Source organism: Bombina bombina, chromosome 4 (assembly GCF_027579735.1).
Source record: "Bombina bombina isolate aBomBom1 chromosome 4, aBomBom1.pri, whole genome shotgun sequence".
NCBI lineage: Eukaryota > Metazoa > Chordata > Amphibia > Anura > Bombinatoridae > Bombina > Bombina bombina.
In genome coordinates, this window is record NC_069502.1 from 223,855,190 (window position 1) to 223,881,407 (window position 26,218).

Sequence of the window (26,218 nt, forward strand, 5' to 3'; positions counted from 1 at the left end):
CAAACCCTTATCCAAACCATCCTGAAGAAACTGTAAAATTCTAGGAATTCTAAAAGAATGCCAGGAGAATTTATGAGAAGAACACCATGAAATGTAAGTCTTCCAAACTCTATAATAAATCTTTCTAGAGACAGATTTACGAGTTTGTAACCTAGTATTAATCACTGAGTCAGAGAAACCTCTATGACTTAGTACTAAGCGTTCAATTTCCATACCTTCAAATTTAATGATTTGAGATCCTGATGGAAAAACGGACCTTGAGATAGTAGGTCTGGCCGTAATGGAAGTGGCCAAGGCGGGCAACTGGACATCCGAACCAGATCCTCATACCAAAACCTGTGTGGCCATGCTGGAGCTACCAGCAGCACAAATGATTGTTCCATGATGATTTTGGAGATCACTCTTGGAAGGAGAACTAGAGGCAGGAAAATGTAAGCAGGATGATAACACCAAGGAAGTGTCAGCGCATCCACTGCTTCCGCCTTCACATCCCTGGAACTGGACAGGTATCTGGGAAGTTTCTTGTTTAGATGAGAGACCATGAGATCTATCTCTGGAAGCCCCCACATCTGAACAATCTGAGAAAATACATCTGGATGGAGAGACCACTCCCCTGGATGTAAAGTCTGGCGGCTGAGATAATCTGCCTCCCAATTGTCTACACCTGGGATATGTACCACAGAGATTAGACAGGAGCTGGATTCTGCCCAAGCAAGTATCCGAGATACTTCTTTCATAGCTTGGGGACTGTGAGTCCCACCTTGATGAGTGACATATGCCACTGTTGTGATATTGTCTGTCTGAAAACAAATGAACGGTTCTCTCTTTAACAGAGGCCAAAACTGAAGAGCTCTGAGAATTGCACGGAGTTCTAAAATATTTATGGGTAATCTCGCCTCTTGAGATTTCCAAACCCCTTGTGCCGTCAGAGATCACCAAACAGCTCCCCAACCTGAAAGACTCGCATCTGTTGTGATCACAGTCCAGGTTGGCCGAACAAAAAAAGCCCCTTGAACTAAACGATGGTGATCTATCCACCATGTCAAAGAGTGTCGTACATTGGGATTTAAGGATATTAATTGTGATATCTTTGTATAATCCCTGCACCATTGGTTCAGCATACAAAGCTGTAGAGGTCTCATGTGAAAACGAGCAAAGGGGGATCGCGTCCGATGATGCAGTCATGAGACCTAAAACTTCCATGCACATAGCCACTGAAGGGAATGACTGAGACTAAAGGTGCCGGCAGGCTGCAACCAATTTTAAACGTCTCTTGTCTGTTAGAGACAGAGTCATGGACACTGAATCTATCTGGAAGCCTAAAAAGGTGACCCTTGTCTGAGGAATCAAGAAACTTTTTGGTAAATTGATCCTCCAACCATGTATCCGAAGAAACAGCACTAGTTGATTTGTGTGAGATTCTGCAGTACGTAAAGACTGAGCTAGTACCAAGATAGCGTCCAAATAAGGAAACACCGCAATACCCTGTTCTCTGATTACAGAGAGTATGGCACCCAGAACCTTTGAGAAGATTCTTGGAGCTGTTGCTAGGCCAAATGGAAGAGCAACAAATTGGTAATGCTTGTTTAGAAAAGAGAATCTCAGAAACTGATAATGTTCTGGATGAATCGGAATATGAAGGTATGCATCCAGCAAGTCTATTGTGGACATATAATGTCCTTGCTGAACAAAAGGCAGAATAGTCCTTTTAGTCACCATCTTGAAAGTTGGTACTCATACATAACGATTCAAAATTTTCAGATCCAGAATGGTCTGAATACATTTTCCTTTTTTGGGACAATGAAAAGATTTGAATAAAACCCCAAACCTTGTTCCTGAAGAGGAACTGGCATGATTACCCCTGAAGACTACAGGTCTGAAACACACTTCAGGAAAGCCTGAGCTTTTACTGGATTTGCTGGGATACGCGAGAGAAAAAATCTTCTCACAGGAGGTCTTACAGATTTTATCCAAATATCCTTGAAAAACCTTAATCTGCCCCCTACCAGCTGAGCTGGAATGAGGGCCGCACCTTCATGCGGACTTAGGGGCTGACTTAGGTTTCCTAAATGGCTTGGATTTATTCCAATTTGAGGAAGGTTTCCAATTGGAAGCAGATTCCTTGGGGGGAGGATTGAGTTTTTGTTCCTTATTCTGACGAAAGGAACGAAAACGGTTAGAAGCCTTAGATTTACCCTTAGGTTTTTTATCCTGAGGCAGAAAAACTCCCTTCCCCCCAGTGACAGTTGAAATAATAGAATCCAACTGAGAACCAAATAAAGTATTACACCTTTAGATGTCATATCAGCATTCCAAGATTTAAGCCACAAAGCTCTTCTAGCTAATATAGCTAAAGACATGGATCTAACATCAATTTTGATAATATCAAAAATGGCATCACAAATAAAATGATTAGCATATTGCAGTAAGCGAATAATGCTAGATAAGTCAGAATCCAATTCCTGTTGCGCTAAATTCTCCAACCAGAAAGTTGATGCAGCCGCAACATCAGCCAAAGAAATTGCAGGTCTAAGAAGATGACCTGAATATAAATAGGCCTTCCATAGATAAGATTCAAGCTTCCCATCTAAAGGATCCTTAAAGGAAGTACTATCTTCCATAGGAATAGTGGTACGTTTAGCAAGAGTAGAAATAGCCCCATCAACTTTGGGGATTTTTTCCCAAAACTCTATAGATTTTGCTAGTAAAGGATACAATTTTTTAAACCTTGAAGAAGGAATAAAAGAAGTACCTGGCTTATTCCATTCCTTAGAAATCATATCAGAAATAGCCTCAGGAATAGGAAAACCCCTGGAGAAACCACAGGAGGTTTAAAAACTGCATTTAAACGTTTATTAGACTGAACGTCAAGAGGACTGGTTACCTCAATATCCAAAGTAATTAACACTTCTTTTAACAAAAAACGCATATACTCTATTTTAAATAAATAAGTAGATTTGTCAGTGTCAATGTCTGAGGAAGGATCTTCTGTATCAGATAGATCCTCATCAGAAGAGGCTAAATTATTATGTCGTTGGTCATTTGAAATTTCATCAACTAAATGAGAAGTTTTAAAAGACCTTTTACGTTTATTAGAAGGTAGAAATGCAGACAAAGCCTTCAAAATAGAATCAGAAACAAATTCTTTAAAATTTACAGGTATATCATGCACATTAGAAGTTGAAGGAACTGCAACTGGCAATGTACTATTACTGATGGATACACTATCTGCATGTAAAAGTTTATCATGACAACTATTACAAATGACATTCGGCGAAATAATTTCAACAATTTTACAACAAATGCACTTAGCTTTGGTAGAACCAATGTCAGGCAGCAATGTTCCAGCAGAAACTTCTGAGGCAGGATCAGATTGAGACATCTTGCAAAATGTAAGAGAAAAAACAACATATAAAGCAAAATTATTTATTTCCTTATATGACAGTTTCAGGAATGGGAAAAAATGCAAATAGCATAGGCCTCTGATAGAGAAAAAAGCAAGAGGCAAACATCAATGGGGTATTGAAATAATGAAAAAGTTTGGCGCCAAGTATGACGCACAAACGTAACGTAAACTTTTTTGGCACCAAAAATAACCGGAAATGACACACTCGTGTTACTAATGACGCAACCGTGTGAAAGGTGTCGGCGTCAAGTATGAACCTGGAAATTACGAAGTTGCGTCATAGACTTATTTTTCCGCGTCAAAAATATTTTCGCGCTAAGAATGACGCAATAAAGTTTAGCATTTGACGCACCCGCGGGCCTAATGCCGCCCGCAATTTGCAAGAAGTAGTCAATAGAAAAAAGACTAAACCCCAGGTAAGAAAAAAATTTCTTTAAAAGATGTTTATATTTCCCAAATATGAAACTGACAGTCTGCAGAAGGAAATACATGAACCCGACTCATGGCAAATATAAGTACAATACATATATTTAGAACTTTATATAAATGCATAAAGTGCCAAACCAGAGCTGAGGTGTCTTAAGAAATAAAAACATACTTACCCAAAGACACCCATCCACATATAGCAGATAGCCAAACCAGTACTGAAACAGTTATCAGTAGAGGTAATGGTAAATTGAGAGTATATCGTCGATCTGAAAAGGGAGGTAGGAGATGAATCTCTACGACCGATAACAGAGAACCTATGAAATAGATCCCCGTTAGGGAAATCATCGTATTCAATAAGTGATACTCCCTTCACGTCCCGCTGACATTCGCTGTACTCTGAGAGGAATCGGGCTTCAACAATGCTGAGAAGCGCATATCAACGTAGAAATCTTAGCACAAACTTACTTCACCACCTCCATAGGAGGCAAAGTTTGTAAAACTGAATTGTGGGTGTGGTGAGGGGTGTATTTATAGGCACTTTGCCCCTCCTGGTAGGATTGTATATCCCATACGTCACTAGCTCATGGACTCTTGCCAATTACATGAAAAATGCTTGTCTGATGTGCAGTATTCAATTATGAGTGATTAAGGGCCCCACAAGAAAACGCCATAAATGTTTACTTCTGTAGAGAATGATATACAGCGATCAAAAAAGCAACAGCAGATGTAGGGTATTGAGTGAAAAGAATCGCAGGGTTAGGGTAAGATGTTATAAGCTTTATAGGAGAGATTTAGGATCCGACAACATAAAAACAGATGTAAGACAAAACAAATAAATTGATATATTAAAACATTTATTTATAAATAAAATAAAAATATATTGATATAAATATGTTTAAACAGATATAAATATACATTCACATTTTATAGCAATGTCTAGCATGAAAGCAGCTCATTCACAATATAATGCTGTCACGTGTTGCTATATAACATCCTATTCTACAATGAGTTTACTATACACAGGAAATTAGTCATTTTAGAACGGCATCAGACAATCGAGAATTATTTCTTACACCAACCCCATGGTTAAGTATGGCTGTGTTTCCCACCCCATACATTGCTAAAACATCAAATAGGCAGTCATAAAGCTGCACTACCAGCCTAGGTCCCATTTCATACCATACGTAAAAGCTTTACATCCAGCTATCGCTGTACCTCAGAATGAGGAATGTGTACAGCTTCCTTGTTGCACCAAAGGATAGAAAATCCAATCTTCATAGATACCAGAATCTATTGCAGTATCACAGTCTGAGCTCACGTGTAGACAAAATCAATAACTTCCGCATGAGTATGCACTGATCCATTTACGAATATGCACCATTCTGAGTCCAGCAGCATATACATATTATATACATAGCATATACATATTACTGTAAGTTATCTAGGCTGAGAAAAGATTTGCACTGTTCGCTGGCTCTCTTGCTTCAGCTCCTCAATATGAGAGTCTAGTCGATGTATAAGTTCCTGGGAACGAATTTCTTCCTCTTGCAAGAAGCGTGAGGCAACTGCATCTGCAGGTGATGTAGGTGGAATTGGGAGCTATTTAAAAAAAAAAAAAAAAAAACACACATAAATAACAGAAGCTTTGTACATCAAAATGAGCCGTACTTACTGAAGTAGAAAAATACATCAATTATAGTAGTATAAAATGGGCAGGAAAGTGAGAGAGAGGATAACTCATAGCTTCTTCATTGTATTGAAATTGATGAAATCATAGTGCAAAAGTAATGTCTAAAGCTAGCATGGGCTCACGTTTTAAGCTGATCACCTTGTTTGTTCTTCTTATAAAAACACTTTTGGTACTTTACAGCAGATGAACTTTGAGACATCTAATAATAGTCAATGATAACTTTTTCCAAATTGAGTTCATGTAGGAAACTTGGATTTTTATAGTAGGACAGCCATGTGTATCTTACAGGGTATGCACTGCAAAAAACATTGCTCTGCACATGCCAAGTGAAATCTTATAAAAAGAAGAAAAGGTGGCAGTCAATGAAAGATTAGTTACTATTATTTGCTCAAAAACAGCAAATGAGAAGACAGTGGAAATTGTCAATATTATACATGCCAAAATATTAGAAAGTTCAGAAAAGCAAAAGTTGTTGGCACAGGGCAGAAAGAACAAATGTTTGATATACTTCAGCAAAACAATGTAAGAACATATGCATGGTAATACTAGTAACTGATGTTGTTCATACAACTTACCAAAGATACAGACTCCACCAATGACTCTTCAGAAGAGTTCTGCTCTCTTCCGATAGGCTCAGATGACATCAGATCAACCCCCTTCCAGACCTCTGAGGACAGAGAATCAACAGAGTTGCTTCTACTAAGTTCTTTTTGAGTAAAGCATGGACCCTGCTGAGATTGGTAATTCTCTGTGGCTTCTTTCAGACGCTCTTGCATCTGCTTTATTTCTTGCTTGTGTCTCAGTAACAGCTCCTGGGATATCCTGGTCAGATGAAAATAAACTTTACTGAGCTGCATATTAAATATGATTTCATATGAACATACATCATAATTTCTCTTTAATAGCAATGTTATTTCTTGTATAAAAATATTTTTGTCAGAGTGCACATCATTTAAAAAAAACTAATAAAAAACAAAAAAACACAACAAAACACACAGCAAATCTGTCAAGTCTAAAACATGTTAATTTCATATAACCAGACTGTAAGGGTTGGTTCAAGAAAAGCCTCTCACAATTATAATATTTAAGTGAATGTCTGTTGATACATTAACTGCAGTTAAATAAATACACATTTCACTATTCACGTGGAGTATAAAAAGCAACAAACTGTAAAATGTCCCTTTTTCCTAACTACTTGCTCCGGAGCACCACATCAGGAACCCTTGATTGTTTTGGGCTGGATACTGGCATACAGGGAAAGCGCAGGAGTTTGTTTGATGGCTATTGTACTTAGGAGTTATAATTAGATTTAACATAGGTTTTGAAAGACATATGTATTAAAATATCGAAACTCTTTGAATGTGATTGTCATGATTTGGTTACCACTTATTATGAGCCCAGTGATCTGTACATCATGTTACGTTTTTGATTGTGATCTGTCTTTCTTGAGCTTTGTATTATTGGGGTCTTCCACTTATTCCCCTTATCCCACAATAAATGTAATAATAATTAAAAAAAAAAAAATTCCATTATGCCCCAAATTCATTGGCCCATATATAGTTTTTTGAAAAACAAGTATGTGGTCTTTGATATTTTTGGGCCATCATTAAATACCAAACACATATGGCACAGTGCAGTACAGCACAGCACTGAAAAGAAAATTTATGCTCAACTGATAAATGTATTTCTTTTTTGACACGATGAGCCCACGGATCATCTTAATTACTAATGGGATATTCACCTCCTGGTCAGCAGGAGGCGGCAAAGAGCACCACAGCAAAGCTGTTAAATAGCTCCTCCCTTCCCTCCCACTCCAGTCATTCGACCAAAGTTAAGGATAGAAAGAAAAAACCAAGGTGCAGAGGTGTCTGAAGTTTACAATAACCAACAACCTGTCTTACAAGAACAGGACGCGCCGTGGACTCATCGTGTCAAAAAAGAAATACATTTATCAGGTAAGCATAAATTTTCTTTTTTCTTTTTTATGACACCATGAGTCCACGGATCATCTTAATTACTAATGGGATTCAATACCCAAGCTAGAGTACACAGATGATACGGGAGGGACAAGACAGGGAACCTAAACAGAAGGCGCCACTGCTTGAAGAACCTTTCTCCCAAAAACGGCCTCGGCCGAGGCAAAAGTGTAAAATTTGTAGAATTTTGAAAAAGTGTGAAGAGAAGACCAAGTTGCAGCCTTGCAAATCTGTTCCACAGAAGCTTCATTTTTGAATGCCCATGAGGAAGCAAAAGCAATGAGCCGTAACTCTCTCAGGAGGCTGCTGTCCAGCAGTCTCATATGCAAAACGTATGATACCCTTCAGCCAAAAAAGAAAGAGAAGTAGCTGTAGCTTTCTGTCCCTTACGTTTTCCCGAAAAAATCCCAAACAAGGCAGAAGACTGACAAAAGTCCTTAGTCGCCTGCAGGTAAAACTTTAAAGCAGGGACCACGTCCAAATTGTGCAGAAGTCGTTCTTTCTGAGAAGGAGGATTAGGACACAAAGGAGGAACAACAATCTCCTGATTAATGTTCCGATCAGAAACGACCTTAGGAAGAAATCCTAATTTAGTACGTAAAACTACCTTATCTGAATGGAAAATAAGGTAAAGAGACTCATACTGCAATGCCGAGAGCTCAGACACTCTCCGAGCAGAAGAAATAGCAACAAGAAATAAAACTTTCCAAGATAACAACTTAATATCTAAGGAATGCATGGGCTCAAACGGAGCCCCTTGAAAAACTTTGAGAACTAAATTAAGACTCCATGGAGAAGTAACTGGTTTGAAGACAGGCCTGATCCTGACCAAGGCCTGACAAAATGATTGCACATCTGGGACATCCGCCAGACGTTTGTGTAACAAAATAGATAAGGCCAAGATTTGACCCTCTTGGAGAAAAGACAAAATTCTAGGAATCCTAACTCTACTCCATGAGTAGCCCTTGGATTCGCACCAATTGAGATATTTACACCAAATCTTATGGTAAATCTTTCTAGTCACAGGCTTACGAGACTGAATCATGGTCTCTATGACCGAGTCAGAAAACCCCCGCTTGGATAAAATTAAGGGTTCAATCTCCAAGCAGTCAGCTTTAGAGAAACTAGATTTGGGTGAAGAAAAGGCCCCTGAATTAGACGGTACTTCCTCAACGGAAGTCTCCAAGGTGGCAGAGATGCCATCTCCACCAGATCTGCATACCAAATTTTGCGAGGTCAAGCCGGTGCTATGATGATCACTGATGCCCTCTCCTTTTTGATTCGAGCAATGACCCAAGGAAGAAGAGCAAACAGAGGAAATAGGTATGCTAGACTCAAGGTCCAAGGAACCGCCAGAGCATCTATCAGCTCCGCCTGGGGGTCCCTGGACCTCGACCCGTATCTCGGGAGCTTGGCATTCTGTCAGGATGCCATGAGATCCAATTCCGGCTGACCCCACTTGAGAATCAGATTTGAAAACACTTCCGGATGGAGTTCCCACTCCCCCGGATGAAAAGTCTGCCTGCTCAGGAAATCCGCCTCCCAGTTGTCCACCCCTGGGATGTGGATCGCCAACAGACAGCAAGAGTGGATTATTTTGGCTACCTCTGTCATCGCTAAGGAACTCCTCGTTCCTCCCTGATGATTGATGTAAGCCACTAAAGTTATATTGTCCGACTGGAACCTGATAAACCAGACCGAGGCTAACTGGGGCCAGGCCAGAAGGGCATTGAAGATCGCTCTCAGTTCTAGAATGTTTATAGGAAGAACAGACTTTGACTGAGTCCAAACTCCCTGAGCTTTTAGGGAGTCCCAGACTGCTCCACACCCTAGAAGGCTGGCGTCTGATGTCACAATTACCCAAGATGGTCTGCGAGAGCAGGTTCCCTGGGAGAGGTGATCCAGAGACAACCACCATTGAAGAGAATCTCTTGTCTTCTGCTCCAGTAGTATTCGAGGAGACAAGTCCGCATAATCTCTGTTCCATTGCCTGAGCATGCTTAACTGCAGAGGTCTGAGGTGGAACTGAGCAAACGGGATAATGTCCATTGCCGCCACCATCAGCCCGATTACCTCCATACACTGAGCCACTGACGGCCAAGGAGTGGACTGAAGGACTAGGCAAGTATTGATAATCTTTGATTTCCTGACTTCTGTCAAAAAAATCTTCATAGACAGGGAATCTATTAAGGAACTCTTTTCCAAATTTACCTTCCACCCGTGAGTTCGCAGGAAAGATAACACCATGTTGGTGTGGGATTTTGCTTGTTGAAAGGATGGCGCCTGGACTAGGATGTCGTCCAGATAGGACGCCACTGCAACGCCCGTGACCCGAAACACCGCCAACAGCAATCCCGGAACCTTTGTGAAAATTCTGGGAGCTGTGGCAAGACCGAAAGGAAGAGCCACAAACTGGAAGTGTTTGTCTAGGAAGGCAAACCTTAGGAACTTGTGATGATCCCTGTGAATAGGGACATGTAGGTACGCGTCCTTTAAATCCTCTGTTGTCATAAATTGACCCTCCTGGATCAAGGGAAGAATGGAATGAATAGTTTCCATCTTGAAGGACGGTACCCTGAGAAATTTGTTTATACTTTTGAGGTCTAAAATTGGTCTGAAGGTTCTCTCCTTCTTGGGAACCACGAACAGATTGGAATAAAAACCCCGACCCTGTTCCTGTACTGGAACGGGAACAATCACTCCCAGGGCGGAGAGGTCTCCTACGCGATGTAAGAACGCCTCTCTCTTTGTCTGGTTTGCAGATAATCTTGAAATTAGAAATCTGCCTCTGGGAGGAAAACTTTTGAACTCTAGTTTATATCCCTGGGACACTATTTCTATTGCCCAGGGATCCTGAACATCCCGAACCAAAGCCTGAGCGAAGGAAAGTCTGCCCCCTACCAGATCCGGTCCCGGATCGGGGGCATACCCTTCATGCTGTCTTGGATTCAATAGCAGGCTTCTTGGATTGTTTTCCCTTATTCCAAGACTGGTTGGGTCTCCATGCAGGTTTAGATTGTTCCTGCTTAGAGGAGGAAGAATTTCCTGTGAAATTTCGAAAGGAACGAAAATTACTCTGTCGTCCTTTCTGTTTGTTTCTCTTATCTTGAGGGAGAAGATGACCCTTACCTCCCATGATATCAGAAATATTTTCCGTTAGGCCAGGTCCAAACAAGGTCTTCCCCATGTAAGGAATAGCCAGAAGTTTAGACTTAGAGGAAACGTCCGCAGACCAAGGCTTTAACCATAAGGCTCTGCAAGCTAGAATAGAGAACCCCGAAATCTTAGCTCCCAGCTTGATAACCTGAAGGGAAGCGTTGCTAAGTAAAGCCGTCGGGAGACACAAACCACCAGAGCAAAAAAAAAAAAGCTTTACTCCCAGGCCTAGTGCCTGCAGATTTGGCTTTCTAAAATCCTCTCCAGTCTAGGAGAGTCTGTAGTCCCAAACACAAAGTGCCACTTTCCTGTATGAGCCTTATATGTTCATTATCGCTTACTGAATGTCGGATTTTCCTCTTACGCTTGCCCTGCAACATTGGAAAAGCAGACAACGCATCAGAAATTGTAGAAGACATGAGAGAAGCTATGTCTTTTAAGGTAACTCTAGCGGGAGTTAGAGCAGAAGTGCAGGGCACTGCTTGTGAGGGCAGTAACATTTGGAACTCTTGGGGAGAAAGCTGCGGCATATATTGAACCTCGTCATTAGACTTTTGGACAGCATCCGCTTTAGAAAAATTTTGCTCAGAAAAAATCTTTTCCCTATAATTTAAATTCCTCTCAATACATGAGGGACAGAAAGGGATAGGTGGTTCCACATTTGCATCAAAACACAAGGAGCAAAGAATAAAAAAAGCAGCACTTACCTTGTATCTGCCTGACAGCAAGACAGCTCATAGGCTTGAGAGGTCCTATCCCTCACATCGACCTGTGGAGAAATAAAAGTCTGAGTAAATCTATCTCAGGCTATAGAAGATAGAGCAGGATGAAATACATGGGAGGCGCAGTGAGAATGATGTCCCACAAGTTGCCATTGCTCTAAAGCCACCACTGCTCTACTGAAGAGACTGATATGGACTACGGCTACACCCTAGGACAAAGCAGCACTATCTTGCACTTCTTTAAAAATAATAAACTCTTGATTGAAGAATCTTATCTAACACCTCACTTTAACACTTCCTAGCACTAACGTAGGCAAAGAAAATGTCTGGAGTGGGAGGGAAGGGAGGAGCTATTTAACAGCTCTGCTGTGTTGCTCTTTGCCTCCTCCTGCTGACTAGGAGGTGAATATCCCATTAGTAATTAAGATGATCCGTGGACTCATCGTGTCATAAAATTGAAAGAACACTAGTGGATGATATTATACATATAAATGCTTCTGCATACAGCTTGAAGGACTTGCAAGAGTGTGTAAGTAACTTCAGTGACAACATATGTCTGTTTATTGAATTAACTGCATCAATAATTAAATTAGACGTCTGATTAGCAGAAAAGAAGGTCCAGATATAAGGTTCAGAAATGCACAAGTTTAAATGTATTTTTTGTTGAAAACAAAAAATTAACAATTTAAGATTTAAAAAAAAAAAAAACACATTTTACAACCAATTAATAAGAAATGGAAATTATGATAAACTATTAAAGGGACAGTCTACCATAGAATTGGTATTGTTTTAAAAGATAGATAATCCCTTTATTACCCATTCCCCAGTTTTGCATAACCAACACAGTTATATTAATATACTTTTTACTTCTGTGATTACCTTGTATCTAAGAACCTTCTTCCAGCCCCCTGATCACATGACTGTGACTGTTTATTATCTATTGTCTTAAATTTAGCCTTGTTTTGTGCTAAATCTTAAATAACCCCCTGTGCCTGAACAGTGTTATCTATATGGCCCACATGTACTTTTTGTCTCTTTGTGTTGAAAAGAGATGTAAAAAGCATATGATAAGAGGCAGCCCACAAAGACTTAGAAATTAGCATATGAGCCTACCTATGTTTAGTTTAAACTAAGAATACTAAGAGAAAAAAGCAAATTTGATGATAAAAGTAAATTGGAAAGTTGATTAAAATTAAAAGTCATATCTGAATAATGAAAGTTTAATTTATACTAGACTGTCCCTTTAAGTTAAAACATCACTTTCATGCCCCATTTAAAAAAAAAAAAAAAAGCTCAATTATTAGAGTTTGTAACAATTCCTGTAGACAGAAAACACATTTGGACAGAGTACTCCTTAGAATCAGGATACTACTTTTTCCAGTGAGGGAACTCATGACTCACTTAATTACACCAGGTCTAATGTAAAGGGATATTCTAGTTTAAAAAGCTGTTTTTCTATTAGCTCTTTTTATTGTTAAAGTGAATGTAAAGTAAAAATATTAAAAACAGGGGCACTTTCATTCATTAAACTTTACATTGCAACATTTTTTTGTTTTGTTTTTTAAATACTTTCCTTTTCTTTAGCAAACCCAGACCGCAATCCTCCGCCTGCAGCTCTTCTGTACTTAGCACTTCAACAATAAAACTGGCTTCCTCCAATCACGGCGTGGCCTCACGAGATGGACGCTCTAAGGTGCACGCCATGAAAAAAAACCACTGCAATGTGAAGTTTAATGAATGAAAGTGCCCCTGTTTTTAATAGTATTTTAAAAAAACGGGCACTCATTCATGGAACTTTACATTCACTTTAAATGACTTCTGTTCTCACACAATGGACATGCACCTCAGTACTATGGATCTGATATGGGAAAAATCTAGCAGAAAACGCCTAAAGAATCTCACAGTGGTATCATTTTACAAACCTAGCAGAAAATGCCTAAAGAATCTCACAGTGGTTTCATTTTACAAACCTAGCAGAAATCACCTAAAGAATCTCACAGTGGTATCATTTTACAAACCTAGCAGAAAGCACCTAAAGAATCTCACAGTGGTATCATTTTACAAACCTAGCAGAAAACGCCTAAAGAATCTCACAGTGGTATCATTTTACAAACCTAGCAGAAAACGCCTAAAGAATCTCACAGTGGTATCATTTTACAAACCTAGCAGAAAGCACCTAAAGAATCTCACAGTGGTATCATTTTACAAACCTAGCAGAAAGCACCTAAAGAATCTCACAGTGGTATCATTTTACAAACCTAGCAGAAAGCACCTAAAGAATCTCACAGTGGTATCGTTTTACAAACCTAGCAGAAAGCACCTAAAGAATCTCACAGTGGTATCATTTTACAAACCTAGCAGAAAGCACCTAAAGAATCTCACAGTGGTATCATTTTACAAACCTAGCAGAAAGCACCTAAAGAATCTCACAGTGGCATCATTTTACAAATCTAGCAGAAAGCACCTAAAGAATCTCACAGTGGTATCATTTTACAAACCTAGCAGAAAGCACCTAAAGAATCTCACAGTGGTATCATTTTACAAACCTAGCAGAAAGCACCTAAAGAATCTCACAGTGGCATCATTTTACAAACCTAGCAGAAAGCACCTTACTCATAGCAGCTACATTTTAGCAACCTAAAGAATCTCACACTGGTATCATTTTACATTAGTTTTACCTCTCTACCGCAGTTTGGATGTCAGACTGTCTTTTCTGTTGAAAAAGCTCTAGATTTCTTTTGGTGTCTGTGAGCTCCTTCTGTAGTTTCTGGTTTTCACATTCCAAGTTATCCAGTGCCTAAAAGATTAATAAATTGTGTGGATAAACAATCTAATGAGATAAGGAGGAATATATGAATACTGTAAAGGTTATATTCATGTATTAGTGTATAACAAAACCGAATACTATGACTAAAGAGCAGGAAGATATACAAGGCTGTTAGGATAACTGTGTGCAAATATTAAAGGGCCATAAGAAAAATGACACACTCTAATTCGTAATAGCATGTAGTTTTATAACCAGCGACCCTGCACTACTGTGTAGGGGCCTGCAAAGGGGTTAAACACACAGGAAAAGTAATGCCGGTCCCAAGCAGCAATTGCCCCAGATCCAATCAGCAGTGCTTGACACAGCTGAGTTGCACAACTAGCACTGCTGATTGGATTACATTTTCTTACTATTATGGTCCTATAAAATGGACATAAAACAAGTTGAAATAGAGACAAAATAATATAATATGTACTTTAATTACTTTATCTGCAAATTTATACTGCAGTGCCTCGCCATCAACCCTTTCTTTTTAGTTTCTGAATTGTACAGCTCCAATCCGCCCTCACATGTCCTTCTAGGTCTGTATCTATATCTATTGTTGTTTTGGTAAAATGCAAAACTGAATAGGGATTATCTGCTGAAGCATGCCTAGAAGCTGTGAACTCAGTTGAAATACAATCCTTGTGTCTAAACACTGATAAGGGGGGGGGGTGGAGTTGGCTCCTCCATGCAGCTTAGCTATGTAAATGTAACGCTCGTGGGATACCCCTCTATCAGACCATCCCGGCGTCGAGCCGGAAATTATAGGGAATATCCCAGAGCAGAGAAAGTTAGTGAGATAGGGAAGGCAGCACTCACCACAGACAGAGCAGTCCCCAGCAGGAACAGCAGAGCAGTCCAAGGTTGAACCACTAGAATGGTCAGCAGGCAGGGTCTGGCAACAGCAAAGCAGTCCATGGATAAACCACTATAATGGTCAGGCAGGCAGGGTTTGGCAACAGCAAAGCAGTCTAAGGGCACACCACTAGAATGGTCAGGTAGGTAGGGTTTGGCAACAGTAGAGCAGTCCAGCAGTTTATTGGTTAAGGCAGAGTAGTCAGACAGGCAGGTTCAGCAACAGTTATTAATCCAGCAGTTTAAGGGTTAAGGCAGGTAGAGTAGTCAGGCAGGCAGGTTCAGTAACGTTATCAGGCACAAGAAAGAACGATCTGTCATACCCAGGAGAACACAATGTAACACCTATACTTGGGCAGTGACAGATCATTCTAAAAACATTTAAATAGGCGCAGATTTGCACCACTTAGTTCCGACCGGCATCCAGAGCGTGCGGCGATGATGTCAGCGACGCACGCATCTGGAGCCAACACTGCCCCTGACAACGAGCAGGGAAGGAGATGCTGCGCCCCTAGCAGAAGCTAGAGCGGAATGACATTGCCCCCCTCTCAAGGGTTCCCTCAGGGAACCGGAGTCGGCCTCAAAGGATGAGCAGCATCTGGAGTCCAGAGATGAAGCATGCACATCACAGGCAGGAACGATCTGCCACGGAGTAACCCTTCCAATGTATCAGATACTGCAGTTGTCTGCGCCTGTATCTGGAGTCCAGAATCTCAACAATTTTATATTCGGGGTCACCACGAACCAAGAGCGGAGGAGGTCGGAGCCGGGTATATCTATTCTTGATGTAAGGTTTAAGTAGTGAGATGTGGAAGACTGGATGTATGTGTAGGGTTTTTGGCAAGGCCACTTTGTAGGCAACAGGAGAGTCTTTTCAGGACCTTGTAAGGGCAGATAACCCTAGGCCCCAATTTGTGACAGGGTTGACATAGAGATCCAAACAAGTTCACCCACTGGGATGGCACATACAGAAGCCCTATGACGATCAGCAAACTTCTTATATCTAGAGACAGCTGAGCGCAGCTGAGAGCAAATACGTTGCCAATGAGTGGTGAGTTCAGTGACGTGTCGGTCTGCGGCAGGGACCCCAGTGGAAAGAGGGAAGACACGAGGTTGATACCCTGCTGCGGCTTGAAACGGAGAACATCAAAGAGAAGAGTGCCAATGAGAGTTCCTTGCCAGCTCAGCTAGGGGTAGCAATTCAGACCAGTTGGTATGGCGAGCGTTGACAAAGGCTCTAAGGTAGGCTTCAAGATCCTGGTTTGTTCTCTAAGTTAGTCCATTGGTCTGAGGATGGTAGCCAGACGACAAGGAAACAGTGGTTCCAATAAACTTACAAAAGGCTCTCCAAAAGGCAGAGATGAACTGTGGACCTCTGACGGAAACAATATTCACAGGAATGCCATGAAGTCACACCACATGCAAGAGAAAAAACAGAATTTATGCTTACCTGATAAATTACTTTCTCCAACGGTGTGTCCGGTCCACGGCGTCATCCATAACTTGTGGGAATATTCTCTTCCCCAACAGGAAATGGCAAAGAGCACAGCAAATGCTGTCCATATAGTCCCTCCCAGGCTCCGCCCACCCCAGTCATTCGACCGACGGACAGGAGAAAAACAGGAGTAACCATAGGGTGCCGTGGTGACTGTAGTTAAAGAAAGAAATTCATCAAACCTGATTGAAAAACCAGGGCGGGCCGTGGACCGGACACACCGTTGGAGAAAGTAATTTATCAGGTAAGCATAAATTCTGTTTTCTCCAACATTGGTGTGTCCGGTCCATAACTTGTGGGAACCAATACCAAAGCTTTAGGACACGGATGAAGGGAGGGAGCCAATCAGGTTACCTAAACGGAAGGCACCACGGCTTGCAAAACCTTTCTCCCAAAAATAGCCTCCGAAGAAGCAAAAGTATCAAATTTGTAGAATTTGGCAAAAGTGTGCAGGGAAGACCAAGTCGCTGCCTTACATATCTGATCAACAGAAGCCTCGTTCTTGAAGGCCCATGAGGAAGCCACAGCCCTAGTAGAGTGAGCTGTGATTCGTTCGGGGAGGCTGCCGTCCGGCAGTCTCGTAAGCCAATCGGATGATGCTTTTCAGCCAAAAGGAAAGAGAGGTAGCAGTAGCTTTTTGACCTCTCCTCTTGCCAGAATAAACAACAAACAGAGAAGACGTTTGTCTGAAATCCTTTGTTGCTTCTAAATAGAACTTTAAAGCACGTACTACATCTAAATTATGTAACAAACGTTCCTTCTTTGAAACTGGATTTGGACACAAAGAAGGCACAACTATTTCCTGGTTAATATTCTTGTTGGAAACAACCTTTGGAAGGAAACCAGGTTTAGTACGCAAAACAACCTTATCTGAATGGAACACCAGATAGGGCGGATTACACTGCAGAGCAGATAACTCAGAAACTCTTCTAGCAGAAGAAATAGCAACCAAAAACAGAACTTTCCAAGATAACATCTTGATATCTATGGAATGTAGAGGTTCAAACGGAACCCCTTGAACTAAATTCAGACTCCAGGGAGGAGTCAAAGGTCTGTAAACAGGCTTGATCCTGACCAAAGCCTGAACAATAGCTTGAACATCTGGCACAGCTGCCAGTCGTTTGTGTAACAAGACAGATAAAGCAGAAATCTGTCCTTTTAGAGAACTCGCTGATAATCCCTTATCCAAACCTTCTTGGAGAAAGGAAAGGATCCTAGGAATTTTAATCTTACTCCATGAGAATCCCTTGGATTCACACCAACAGATATATCTTTTCCATATTTTATGGTAAATTTTTCTAGTTACAGGTTTTCTGGCTTGTACCAGAGTATCTATCACAGAATCCGAAAACCCACGCTTAGATAAAATCAAGCGTTCAATTTCCAAGCCGTCAGCTGAAGAGAAACTAGATTTGGATGTTCGAATGGACCCTGTACTAGAAGATCTTGCCTCAAAGGTAGCTTCCATGGTGGAGCCGATGACATATTCACCAGGTCTGCATACCAAGTCCTGCGTGGCCACGCAGGAGCTATCAAAATCACTGAGGCCCTCTCCTGTTTGATCCTGGCTACCAGCATGGGAATGAGAGGAAACGGTGGAAACACATAAGCTAGGTTGAAGGTCCAAGGCGCTACTAATGCATCCACTAGAGTCGCCTTGGGATCCCTGGATCTGGACCCGTAGCAAGGAACCTTGAAGTTCTGACGAGACGCCATCAGATCCATGTCTGGAATGCCCCATAATTGAGTCAACTGGGCAAATATCTCTGGGTGGAGTTCCCACTCCCCCGGATGGAATGTCTGACGACTCAGATAATCCGCCTCCCAGTTTTCCACTCCTGGGATGTGGATCGCAGATAGATGGCAGGAGTGATCCTCCGCCCATTTTATGATTTTGTTCACTTCTCTCATCGCCAGGGAACTCCTTGTTCCCCCCTGATGGTTGATGTAAGCAACAGTCGTCATGTTGTCTGATTGGAATCTTATGAATCTGGCCTTTGCTAGTTGAGGCCAAGCCCTGAGAGTATTGAATATCGCTCTCAGTTCCAGAATGTTTATCGGGAGAAGAGACTCTTCCCGAGACCATAGACCCTGAGCTTTCAGGGAGTCCCAGACCGCGCCCCAGCCCACTAGACTGGCGTCTGTCGTGACGATGACCCACTCTGGTCTGCGGAAGCTCATTCCCTGGGACAGGTGATCCTGGGTTAGCCAACAACGGAGTGAATCTCTGGTCTTCTGATCTACTTGAATCACTGGAGACAAGTCTGTATAGTCCCCATTCCACTGTTTCAGCATGCACAGTTGTAATGGTCTTAGATGAATTTGCGCAAAAGGAACTATGTCCATTGCTGCAACCATCAACCCTACTACTTCCATGCACTGAGCTATGGAAGGTCGTGGAACAGAGTGAAGAACTTGACAAGCGTTTAGAAGTTTTGATTTTCTGACATCTGTCAGGAAAATCTTCATTTCTAAAGAATCTATTATTGTCCCCAAGAAAGGAACTCTTGTCGACGGAGACAGGGAACTCTTTTCTATGTTCACCTTCCACCCGTGAGATCTGAGAAAGGCCAGAACGATGTCTGTGTGAGCCTTTGCCTTTGAAAGAGACGACGCTTGTATCAGAATGTCGTCCAAGTAAGGTGCCACTGCAATGCCCCTTGGTCTTAGAACCGCTAGAAGGGACCCGAGTACCTTTGTGAAAATCCTTGGAGCAGTGGCTAGCCCGAATGGGAGAGCCACAAACTGGTAATGTTTGTCTAGAAAGGCGAACCTTAGGAACTGATGATGATCTTTGTGGATAGGAATATGTAGATACGCATCCTTTAGATCCACGGTAGTCATGAATTGACCCTCCTGGATTGTAGGTAAAATCGTTCAAATAGTTTCCATTTTGAACGATGGCACTCTGAGAAATTTGTTTAGAATCTTTAAATCCAGAATTGGTCTGAAAGTTCCCTCTTTTTTGGGAACTACAAACAGATTTGAGTAAAACCCCATTCCTTGTTCCACAGTTGGAACTGGGTGTATCACTCCCATTTTTAACAGGTCTTCTACACAATGTAAGAATGCCTGTCTCTTTATTTGGTTTGAAGATAAGTGAGACATGTGGAACCTTCCCCTTGGGGGTAGTTCCTTGAATTCCAGAAGATAACCCTGAGAAACTATTTCTAGTTCCCAGGGATCCTGAACATCTCTTGCCCAAGCCTGAGCGAAGAGAGAGAGTCTGCCCCCTACTAGATCCGGTCCCGGATCGGGGGCTACTCCTTCATGCTGTTTTGGTAGCAGCAGCAGCAGGCTTCTTGGCCTGCTTACCCTTGTTCCAGCCTTGCATCGGTTTCCAAGCTGGTTTGGTTTGCGAAGCATTACCCTCTTGTCTAGAGGCTGCAGAGTTGGAGGCTGGTCCGTTCCTGAAATTGCGAAAGGAACGAAAATTAGACTTATTCTTGGCCTTGAAAGGCCTATCTTGTGGGAGGGCGTGGCCCTTACCCCCAGTGATGTCTGAGATAATCTCTTTCAATTCTGGCCCAAAAAGGGTTTTACCCTTGAAAGGGATATTAAGCAATTTTGTCTTGGAAGATACATCCGCTGACCAAGACTTTAGCCAGAGCGCTCTGCGCGCCACAATTGCAAACCCTGAATTTTTCGCCACTAATCTAGCTAACTGCAAAGCGGCATCTAAAATAAAGGAATTAGCTAACTTAAGTGCGTGAATTCTGTCCATAACCTCCTCATACGGAGTCTCTCTACTGAGCGACTTTTCTAGTTCCTCGAACCAGAACCACGCTGCTGTAGTGACAGGAATAATGCACGAAATAGGTTGCAGGAGGTAACCTTGCTGTACAAAAATCTTTTTAAGCAAACCCTCCAATTTTTTATCCATAGGATCTTTGAAAGCACAATTATCCTCGATAGGAATAGTAGTGCGCTTGGCTAGTGTAGAAACTGCCCCCTCGACCTTAGGGACTGTCTGCCATATGTCCTTTCTGGGGTCGACCATAGGAAATAATTTCTTAAATATAGGAGGGGGGACAAAAGGTATGCCGGGCTTCTCCCACTCCTTATTCACTATGTCCGCCACCCGCTTGGGTATAGGAAAAGCATCGGGGTGCACCGGAACCTCTAGGAACTTGTCCATCTTGCACAATTTTTCTGGAATGACCAGGTTGTCACAATCATCCAGAGTAGATAGCACCTCCTTAAGCAGTGCACGGAGATGCTCTAACTTAAATTTAAATGTCACAACATCAGGTTCTGCCTGTTGAGAAATTCTACCTGAATCAGAAATTTCCCCATCTGACAAAATCTCCCTCATGGCCACTTCAGATTGGTGTGAGGGTATGACAGAGCAATTATCATCAGCGCCCTCCTGCTCTACAGTGTTTAAAACAGAGCAATCACGCTTTCTCTGAAATGCAGGCATTTTGGATAAAATATTTGCTATGCTTTAAGGCTATTTCTGACAGTGTAGTAATGTGGTCACAATAAAATATATATTTAGAGGTTGTGAAATCAATGGTATTTGTTGTTTTGGTTTTTATTTAGGGGAAACAAAAAATGGTTTAATTTATATGAGCTGGTGCCTTATGGGTATACAGTGCATGTGCCTATGGTGTGTAATATTGTGTAATATATTGTAAAAAATTTTCATTATACATTTCTTTCTAAGTTCGCTTATTGTAAAACCTATTTGTTTATTTTTTATTTTGCTGCGTTTATGGTTTAGAAACAAAATTAACAGAACATTATATTAATATCTTGCATAAAAAATGGCTGCACATTTTCCAGATCATAAAAGTGCATTTTTAAAACATTTGTTTTGTAAAAACTATTAAAATTAATGAGCCACTTTTTTCCACATAAAACTGTAAAAAAAAAAAAAAAAAAAATATTTGCTATGGAGTTATCCATTACTGCCATCAATTGTTGCATAGTAACAAGCATTGGCGCGCAAGAAGTACTAGGGGTCTCCTGCGTGGGCAAAACTGGTGTAGACACAGAAGGAGATGATGTAGAACTATGTCTACTCCCTTCATCTGATGAATCATCTTGTGCAACTTTACTATCTGTGGCAGTACTGTCCTTACTTTGTTTGGACGCTATGGCACAATTATCACACAATTTTGAAGGGGGAGACACATTGGCTTCCATACATACAGAACATAGTTTATCTGAAGGCACAGACATGTTAAACAGGCTTAAACTTGTCAATAAAGTACAAAAACCGATTTAAAATAAAACCGTTACTGTCTCTTTAAATTTTAAACAGGGCACACTTTTTTACTGAATATGTGAAAAACTATGAAGGAATTGTTCAATTTTAACCAAATTTTCACCACAGTGTCTTAAAGCATTCAAATTTCAGAGCTTTAACCCTTAAAATGACGAAACCAGAGCCGTTTATAGTTTTAACCCCTCTACAGTCCCAGCTACAGCCTTTGCTGCGACTTTACCAAACCCAGGGGGGTATACGATACCAAATGAAGCCTTCTAGGAATCTTTTCAACTACTTCCAGACCCACACACATGCAGCTGCATGTCCTGCTCTCAAAAGTAACTGCGCAGTAATGGCGCGAAAATGAGGCTCTGCCTACTACATAGAAGGCCCTTCCTGACTGGGAAGGTGTCTAAACCAGTGCCTGACGTAAAAAAACGTTCCCTAAAGTTATAAAGTGTGAATTTTCAATATCAAGCTGTATAAAATGCCCAAATAAAGCAATCGATCTAGCCCATAAAAGTGTCTACCAGTTTTATAGCCCATATTAAGCCCTTTATTCTGTTTGAGACTAAGAAAATGGCTTACCGGTCCCCATGAGGGGGAAATGACAGCCTTCCAGCATTACACAGTCTTGTTAGAAATATGGCTAGTCATACTTTAAGCAGAAAAGTCTGCCAACTGTTCCCCCAACTGAAGTTATCTCATCTCAACAGTCCTATGTGGGAACAGAAACCGATTTTAGTTACTGCTGCTAAAATCATACTCCTCTCACAAACAGAACTCTTCATCCTTTTCTGTTTCAGAGTAAATAGTACATACCAGCACTATTTTAAAATAACAAACTCTTGATAGTAGAATAAAAAACTACAACTAAACACCACATACTCTTCACCATCTCCGTGGAGATGCTGCTTGTTCAGCGGCAAAGAGAATGACTGGGGTGGGCGGAGCCTGGGAGGGACTATATGGACAGCTTTTGCTGTGCTCTTTGCCATTTCCTGTTGGGGAAGAGAATATTCCCACAAGTTATGGATGACGCCGTGGACCGGACACACCAATGTTGGAGAAAGGGACTACAATTCCAGAGCAGAAGGCAGTTTGGTTAGGGGTACGAAGTGAGCCAGTCTGTAAAAGCGGTCCACCACAACCCAGATAACTGTATGGTGGTCGAAAGAAGGAAGGTCCAAAATGAAGTCCATTGTTATGTGTGTCCATGGTCGTTTGGGAATAGACAATGGTTGGAGAAAGCCAGGAGGAAAGGATCGGGGAGTATTGTTGGTCGCACAAATTGTGCAGGCTTTCACATAATCCTGAGCGTCAGACTTCATAGTAGGCCACCAAACATGTTGGGAAAGATGCTTGAAAGTCTTAGTCAAACCAAAATGTCCTGAGAGTTTGCCATCATGAGCCCAGGCTAGCACAGGGATGTGTAGGTTCAGAGGTGCAAAGAGGATATCGGAGGCCATGGGGGCACCAGGAGGTTTACTAGACTGAGCACGATGCAATCTGTGCAGAAGGGTGGTATTGAGTTGAGCAACCACACAGGAGTGGTGTATGATGTGTTCGATAGGAGCTTCTGAGGAATCACTTGAGTGAGGGAACTGACGGGAAAGGGTGTCCGCCTTCTTGTTCATGGTCCCAGGAAGCTAAGAGACCACAAAGTTAAAACGGGAAAAGAACAAGGCCCACCTGGCCTGTCAAGGATTGAGTCGATGAGCAGTCTCTAGGTAAGTCAGATTCTTGTGGTCGGTGAGAATCTGAATAGGATTGGCAGTGCCCTCTAACCAGTGATGTCATTCAGTCAAGACCATCTTAATGGCTATGAGTTAATGATTACCCACAATGTAGTTCCTCTCAGCAGGAGTAAAGCGTTTAGAGAAAAAGGCTACAGGGTGTGACTTTGAAGTCAAAGGGTCCCTTTGGGTAAGAACTGCTCCAGCCCCTATCTCGGAGGCATCAACCTCTAAAGTTGTAGGTCAGGATCAGGATGGAGGAGCACAGGAGCTGTACAAAAAGCCTTTTTCAGACAAGAGAAGGCGTTTATGGCCTCAGGAGGCCAATGTTTACAGTCTCTGTTCCGTTTGGTCAATTCAGTGAGAGGAGCTACTGTTTGAGAAAAGTTCTTTATAAACTTGCGGTAATAATTGGAGAATTCCAAGAACCTCTGCAATTCCTTTAAAGAGGTAGGTTGAGGCCATTCTAGTACTGCGGTGAGTTTAGCAGGATCCATGGCAAAACCCTCCTTCAAGATGACATATCCAAGGAATTGGATCTGAACTTGATCAAACTCATACTTTTCTAGCTTGGCTACCAAAGAATTATCTCTGAGACGAAGAAGCCCCTGTCTCACGTGCCTATGATGCTCCTCTAAAGTGGAAAAGAAAACAAGGATATCATCCAGATAAACGATGACAGTGCGGTTGATGAGGTCACAGAAGACATCGTTGACAAATGCCTGGAAGACTACAGGGGCGTTACACAGCCCAAAGGGTATTACAAGGTATTCGTAATGCCCAGATCTTGTGTTAAAGGCGGTCTTCCATTTGTAGCCTGGAAAGATGCGAATCAGATTGTAAGCCCCACGTAAGTCCAATTTGGTGAAAAAGCGAGCATCCTGGAGTGAATCATACAGTTCGGTGATCAATGGTATAGGATAGCGATTCTTGATTATGTTGTTCAAGGCCCTGTAGTCAATGCAGGGTCTGAGCCCGCCATCCTTCTTACTGACAAAAAAGAAGCCAGCCCCAGCAGGAGAGGAGGAAGGGGAAATTAACCCCTTAGCTATGTTCTCTTGGATGTACTCCTCCATGGACTTGGTTTCAGCCTTGGAGAGTGGATAAGTCCTCCCTTTAGGAAGTGGGGCTCCGGGAAAGAGGTCAATCTTGCAGTCATAAGGATGGTGGGGTGGCAGCACGCCGGCTGCTTTTTTCTCAAACACATCCGCAAAGTCTGTGTATATTGAAGGAAGGTTTGAAGGACTCTGTGTACTGGCTATGGGAATACCGGGCAGAGGAATGAATTTAGCAAGGCAGGAGTGGAAACACGAGGTACCCCAGGAGGCCAATTGTGTACCCGAAGCCAAGGAAGGGTCAGGGGTGCTGACTCAAAATGGATCACGCCCGAACCAAGGGGGGTGCCATCCAGGGTAGTTATTTTGAGACAATGTCTCTTCTGCAGAAGAGGCAAACCAGCTTGAATCAGAAAACGGAGATCCGGGAAGTTTCAAGCTGCTCCTGAATCAATGAAGGCTTGAGTGTGGACAGTATTCTGAAGGAAGGTAAGGGTAACCGGTACCAGGATCTGAGAGTAGTGAGGGAATTTAGTTGACACCATGCTTAGAGGTACCCCAGTGTTATCCCTGAAGCATTGGCTTTCCCGGCCGAATGTCACAGTCCTTTAGTTGGTGGGTGTTAGATGCACAATAAAAACATAGTCTCAGTCTAATTCTTCTCTGTGTTTCAGACTCTGAAGGTTTGAAGGAGGAGAGATCCATGGGTTCTTCAACTGAGGTAACTGGAGTAGCTGAAGGGGTAGCGGATGCTGCCAAAACTGGGCTAATAGGAGGACGGGAGGGAAGGACCCTCCTAGTTCTGTCTCTCTCAGCTTGCCTTTCCTGAAAGCGAGAGTCCAGATTGATACAAAGCGCTATAAAGTCATCCAAAGAAGAAGGAATATCACAATAAGTGAGTTCATCTTTGATGCATTCATGGAGACCCCCTCCTAAAGGCTGCCTTGAGAGCACTGCCATCCCAAGTGGTTTCAAGTGCCAAGGTGCGGAACTCAATGGCAAATTGTGCCACAGTTTTATTGCCTTGGCGTAAATCCAAAAGAGAATATTCCGCAGCAGATGTACGGCCACACAGAAGATAAAGCAAAAATAAACTCATCAGCATCATGCAGGAGTGTAGCGTTTTGTTCCAAAAGGGGGGAGACCCAGGCTAGAGCCTTGTCCTTTAGCAAGTAAATGATAAAGGTGACCCTTGACTGATAAGACTGAAAGGTGTGAGGATCATTGCGGAAGTGCAGCCTGCATTGGTTTAGAAAGCCCCTGCAATCAGTAGTACCTTCATACTTGTCAGGCAAGGGTATCCGGGGTATACTTCCAGAAGCAGAGGAAGAGGTCAGTAGGAGTAGGGGCTGGTGGTGTAGCAACAGGAGCGGCATCCCTTGCTGCAACTAGTAAGGAGAGTTGAGTGGTAATAGCCTCTAGCATGGAATCCATATTCTGCAACTGTGTGGTATGGGTTCCCAACATATGTCCCTGAAGATAAAAACCTCGTGCCACCTCATCTGGCTGCAGTGCCCAAGTATAATGTAACGGAATGATAGGGAGAATCCCAGAGCAGAGAAAGTTAGTGAGATGAGGAAGGCGGCACTCACCACAGGCAGGACAGTCTCCAGTGGCAACAGCAGAGCAGTCCATGGATGAACCACTAGAATGGTCAGGCAGGCAGGGTCTGGC

General features: G+C 42.1%; 1 protein-coding gene across 4 annotated transcripts in view; it reads right to left on the minus strand.

The window, feature by feature from the left end:
- Positions 1 to 4,672: 4,672 nt before the first annotated feature.
- The window catches only part of CEP63 (centrosomal protein 63), a 93,594-nt gene continuing 72,048 nt past the window's right edge, over positions 4,673 to 26,218 (minus strand). For all 4 annotated transcript variants that reach the window (XM_053709788.1, XM_053709790.1, XM_053709789.1 and 1 more), the window contains 3 exons: positions 14,058 to 14,176; positions 6,101 to 6,347; positions 4,673 to 5,434 (listed from right to left, as the gene is read on the minus strand). In XM_053709788.1, the coding sequence (XP_053565763.1) occupies positions 5,273 to 5,434; positions 6,101 to 6,347; positions 14,058 to 14,176 (528 nt within the window). In that variant the 3' untranslated portion in view covers positions 4,673 to 5,272. The remainder of the gene's footprint in view (positions 5,435 to 6,100; positions 6,348 to 14,057; positions 14,177 to 26,218) is intronic.